This window comes from Epinephelus lanceolatus, chromosome 3 (assembly GCF_041903045.1).
Source record: "Epinephelus lanceolatus isolate andai-2023 chromosome 3, ASM4190304v1, whole genome shotgun sequence".
Lineage (NCBI taxonomy): Eukaryota > Metazoa > Chordata > Actinopteri > Perciformes > Serranidae > Epinephelus > Epinephelus lanceolatus.
The window spans coordinates 39,247,775-39,253,677 of NC_135736.1; the positions used below are offsets into that span (position 1 = coordinate 39,247,775).

A 5,903-nucleotide genomic window follows, 5' to 3' on the forward strand; every position below is an offset into this window, starting at 1 on the left:
CTCTCCATATCCACTTCTTTGCTCACATGCTAACCAGTTTTCATGCAGGTGTTCAGGTGTTACAGCTGATTCAGGTCCTTTACAGTCTGCCTGTCATAGCTGGAAGGTTCCCGGTTATTGTGGCAAATATAGTTATCTTTTCATTTTAATTAGCTGAACTATTCCACAATTGTTCCATTTACTGTAACCCATGGGAACTGCAAAAGTGCCCGATGGGGTAAGACTACTGGTTGGAAATCACTGGCATTATTATATCGTACTGGCGATATGACTGCTGTCCTGATTGGTTGTTGCAGGCTGTGGTGCCACTTGATTTTGAAGGCTGGCAAACATCTATGAATGGAACGTTGCAGCTATATAAACTCAGCCATGACATTGCAAATTCATCACGTAATTTCAGTGTCCCTCTCACCTGTCTACTAGGTGTGTATCAGGCAATAATTAAAGTCTGATTTATTACAGATCACTAACCTGACCTTGGATTTTTATTTCCTGCACTGAAAATATCTTAAGGCGTTAATGACATAATTTCCATTTACATCACATTCTTTAAGTGGATTACACTTCACTGATGCTCTTAAGCCTGAAGCAGCGCATCAAGGAGGCTACCTTAAAGGGGAACTAATGTTTTTTTCGACCTGGGCCCTATTTTACAATCTACTTTTGTCTAAATGAGTGATAGGATGTTCAGTATTTGACATTTCTCCAGTATGAAGTTAGGCCTGACCTGCCTGCAGCCTGTGAGCGCATGCTATATTAAATAATAGGGCACTCAGACAGCGTCAAACAACGTCAAAATACGTCCACTAAAAGTGCATTTTTTTCACACAGATAGGCTCGGATTGTTAGTATAATTATCTGACAACATAACGGAAAGGAGAAATGAGCGTCTGTGTTTACCTTTAGCTGGATTCAGACATGTTCCTCTGCCTGTCGCTGCTCCCTCTCTCTCCTCGTCCGCTCTTCAGTTTCAATGAGTTCTGTGTCTGTGTACGTTCGTGTACATCCGTGTACTCCATTTTCAAATAAATATGGGTGGTCATCGAATTCAAATGGCTCATCCAGATCCAGTTGGTCAAAATTGGATAAAAATTTGGACATGTTTGTTGTGGCAAGTCAAAACACTCACTCAGAGAGTGAAAGTCTGGCTCTGAAATCTCACGTCTCGCAAGATTTGAGTTGTTACAGGAAGTTACTGCTGGAGTGACCTTACAAACGTGAGGAGTTACTCTGTTTGGAGTAGTCATGGCTGCATTTTTACCCAATTTTGACCAACTGGATCTGGTTGAGCCATTTGAATTTGATGACCGCCCATATTTATTTGAACACGGACGTACACGGATGCAGAGGGGATGAGGAGAGAGAGGGAGTAGCAGTCCTCAGCAGTAGGCAGAGGAAGATGTCCGAATCCAGCTAAAGGTAAACACAGACGCCCATTTTGCCTTTCTGTTATGTTGTCAGATAATTATACTAACAATCCGAGCCTATCTGTGTGGAAAAAAATGCACTTTTAGTGGACGTATTTTGACGTTGTTTGACGCTGTCTGAGTGCCCTATTATTTAATATAGCGTGCACTCACGGGCTGCAGGCAGGTCAGCCCTAGCTTCTTACTGGAGAAATGTCAAATATTCCAATATAAGTAGATTGGAAAATAGGGTCCAGGTTGAAAAAAACATGAGTTCCCCTTTAAAATGATGACACTTAAAAAAACAAAACAGATTTGTCACAGGTTCTGAGCCACACTAGTGCCAGTGTCAGTAGCAACAACAGTGATGTAACAGTAAAAAATAAATATAAATATTAACACCGGTGAAGAACACAGTCATGCACTTCAGCCATTTTCAAATGACAGTTGAAGTAATCTCTTTATTTGATCTTTTTGAATGTGCTCAAAGCAGAGAAGTAAACACTTTGCTCTTTTAGAAAAGGACAGAGTTTGGATGTAACATGAAAATTTTTCAAAGCGTTGTTCATTATACAAACAATACATTTTTATCATATTGATACATGTGTGATTATGAGGCACCACACAATAATACTATACTTTCTTCAATTATGTACACAAGAGAAAAAAAAGCATTAGCCCTTCTGGCTATAAATGCTCCAAATGTAAAGATGAAAATACCGACAGTATAAGCCATGTTTATGTCTTCATGTGTGTAATATTAATGTGTATGTGTGTGTGAGCAGCAGACATTAGAACAGAGTGATAAGGTGTTTGGGTGTTTACTGTGGCTAAGTGCTTTTTGTGGCTTTGAGGAAGAGAATAGACGTGTGACAGAAAATAGGATGCGAGTAGAAAGACATTTGACCAGAAAGAATTGGGCCATTTGAGCAAGCTTATGCACACACACACACACATGCACACACATACAGATACACACAGACACACACTTACAATCACTAACTGGCAGTTGGGATAAGATGCGTAAATTCTGCAGCTCACTTTATCACCACAGATTTCCCCATGTTATACACTTTGTCCTCTCTTTCTCACACACACACACACACACACACACACACACACACACACACACACACACACACGAGTACACACACAGCAAAAGCTTCAGTGGGTGCCCATCTGCCTCAGCAGTACCTCTGTACTCCATCAATTTTCTCAGAGGGGAGCAGAAGGTGCAGACACATGCCTGGGAGAGGAAATTGCCCATGAAATCATTCTGCTGTACATGCCACTGTATCCAGACCGAGCCACATGTACAAGTTCACAAAAAAAAAAAAAAAACTACACGTCCTGATAAAAAGTTTCCACTGCAGCTCCCAGTTCAGACATTTTTGAGCCCCATACAGAACACTGAAGCAGAAATATGACTTTTTAGTTTTTTTGTAGTTTTTCTTTTGTTTGTTTTTTAATGAAACTGTTTTGCTACTGAAACAGTTAGCAAGGAGCCCCTTTGTCCCATTGGTCCTCATGTCGAGAGTGTGACGTAATAGAAAGGTAGAGAAAAAAGTCGAGTTCAAGACAGAAAGAGAAGATAGACGCCACTATCTAACGTCACAAGCAACGGTTGTGTGGAGATTGTCAAGGCCTTCACAATACAGGTAAATTCAGTGAATGAGGTCACATTGTAAAATCGAGTGTCTCTGTAAACCTTTTGCCTCCTGTGCAGTTCCTCCAAGTGCAGCCACTGTGGTGTGCATGCATCACAGTAACTGTTCCGAGTCAGTTTGTTGTATGTCAGTGAAGGGGGAAGAAGTTGATGAGTAGGGGGGGAAATGAGCTGAAGCCCATATCACAGTTCAAAAGCAGCCTGAATAGCCTTCCTGAACCCCTTTTCTGCGCCTTAGTTCAATCGTCCCTTCATTTCTTAGTGCATCCCTGAAAGTAAAGGTCTGAAAGCTCCCCCAGGCCAGCACTTCATCCTACAGCTCAGATCAGTAAAAATCTGTCTGCTGGGTAAAATGTCTAATACAACCCTATCCATGCAGGAAGCATTCAGAAAGAGCGTTTCCATGACTTACAAAGGATCTTCTGGAAGGCTCTGCGGAAGTCCTGGTTGAAGATGGTGTAAATGACTGGGTTTAATGAGCTGTTACAGTAACCAATCCAGAAAAAGAACTTAAACAGCGTCTCAGGTATCTGGCACGGCTCCCGGCAGATTCCGTACAGGCTGTACGAAAAGAAGAAAGGGAACCAGCACACGACGAAAACACCCATGACGACAGCGAGGACAAAGGTGAAGCGTTTCTCCCTAGCAGCGGAGACTTTCTTGCGATTGACGGTGCTCCGGCGTTTGCGGCGAGATGAGAAGAGCTCCATAGACTTGGAACTGGCGCGCGACTTTCTGCTGGAGTATTTAGAGGCGGAGCTGCTTTTCCGGCTGGACTTCCTGTCTTTTTTGTCGTTACGGTGATGTTTAGAGGAACTTTTCTTAGGTTTCTCGTCTGACGAGCTGCTGTCGTCGAAGTCATCATCGTGGTCTGTAGGTGGGTGTTTGGGCTCGTTTGGTAGAGGGGATCGAACCACCTGCTCTTGGCAGTGCCCGTTCTCACGTTCCTGATCTTTCATGCTCCCGTCCCTGGTGGACTTTTGTGACCCTCCTCTGCCTGCTTCGGCTTGGTCCATCCCATTCTCCAGTGGCGAGTCCACATCCCTCTTCTTCTCTGACATTGTTCTGGTCCTGGTCTTTGCCACTTGGTAAATCCGAATGTAGACCAGGATCATGATGACACAGGGGGCAAAGAATGAGCCAATACTGGAGTAGAGGATGTACCAGGTCTCATCATTCAGGATACACTGGGGATTGGCCTCACTGCTGCTCCTGTCCATTGATATCAGCGGTGGGAAGGAGATGACAGCTGAGATCAGCCACACCACTACAATCATCCCTTTAACTCTTTTAGGCGTTCTCTTTAAGTTATACTCTACCGCCTGTGTCACTGACCAGTACCTGTCCAAACTAATTGCACACAGATGAACAATAGAGGAGGTGCAGAATAAAACGTCCAGAGCCAGGTAGATGTCACACCAAATTTTCCCAAAAAACCAGTAGCCCATGAGTTCATTGGCCAGAGAAAAGGGCATGACCAGGGTGGCTACCAGTATGTCCGCACTGGCCAGGGAGACAAGAAAAAGATTCTGGGGTGGTTTCAGAGCTCTGCTCGTTAAAACGGCGATAACAACCAAGACATTCCCGACTATTGTAAACAAAATCAGAAAGCTGACAAGTCCGGCCAGACCCCAGATAGCGAGCTGGGTGTACTGGCTCTGAGAGGTGGAATTAGATGAGATATTCTCTGCCTCTATCCCGTCCTCCAGGCTGGACCTGTTCAAGAAATCCATTTTGAGTCGTTTTAAGTCAATATGATGACTTTTAAAAAATTAAAATGTGCTTAAATAATCTGTAGAAATATCGCATCAGACCCTCAGCGCATATTTCACTCCAGAAATGTACTGCAAATGGCATTTTTCTTCTCTCCTCACCTGCGATCTTCCACCTCCTGCATGCAAGTCTCTCCTTTGGAAAAAAGAGAGGCAGACAGAGAGAGGGAGCGAGACAGAGAGCGCGATGTGTAAAGTCTTTAACTCCTTATTCCGAAAACGTGCAGGCTGAATTTCCATAGTTAGTGAGCGGGCTCCCTCCTCAACGCGCCCTCTCCCATCCCGACTGCGCCCGCATCTCTCCACCTCCGCATCCCCGCTGTGTCCTGAGAGAGGTTTGTAACAACCACGTGTCTTTTTTTTTTTCTTACATTAGAGAGAAAAAAAACCTAGCAGGGAGCCGCTCTGCCGCGGAGAAAAAAAGGAGCGACTATTGGAGGAAAGGAGATAAAAATTGTGGGGGAAAAGAGCAGGCAAACTATACTACACTGACTGTTTTTGCAGCTGATCATTTATTTGGGACTATTTCCTAAGAACAGTGTGTGCTGCTGCTGCTGCTGCTGCTGGAGACGCGCTTGTGTGTGCCCACTTTATCTGCATTGTCAGAATTGTGGCTGTCACAAATCGGACAGCTGATCAGTGAATCTCTCTTCTGATTTGACTTTTGAAGGTCTATTTCAGTGTGAAGAGCGTGCTCCCGCCCAAGTTAATAAATAAAGTCGGCAGGGCTCTCGGGGGGAGGTCACATCGCTGTCAAAACGCACAGACTGACAGCGGCGGAGTCCCGCACCACGGTGAGCACGCTCTGCTCCGTCCTTCTGTGCGCACACTGGAGGTCAGTATTGTAACAGCCAGCCCCGGAGGGAAACACACACACACACACACACACACACACACACACACACACACACACACACACACACCGTAAATATGAACGCCATTAGACATATATCCATACAACCATTAGGTGAATAGATATTCCATTGTGCATTGATTAACATGCGCCCTGTAAGATGATCATAGAGAGTCCTTGTGACCTTGCAGTGGAAACTTTTATCA

General features: G+C 44.3%; 1 protein-coding gene across 1 annotated transcript; it reads right to left on the minus strand.

Annotated features, from left to right (window-relative positions):
* Positions 1–1,847: 1,847 nt before the first annotated feature.
* adra2c (adrenoceptor alpha 2C) lies at positions 1,848–5,658 on the minus strand. The gene has a single exon (XM_033623516.2). The coding sequence runs from the start codon at positions 4,803–4,805 to the stop codon at positions 3,459–3,461; it is 1,347 nt and encodes a 448-aa protein (XP_033479407.1). The 5' UTR covers positions 4,806–5,658; the 3' UTR covers positions 1,848–3,458.
* Positions 5,659–5,903: the final 245 nt, after the last annotated feature.

What these genes read in the sequence shown, in the direction of transcription:
- adra2c (XM_033623516.2), bottom strand. Translation starts at nt 4,805, where the DNA reads ATGGATTTCTTGAACAGGTCCAGCCTGGAGGACGGGATAGAGGCAGAG.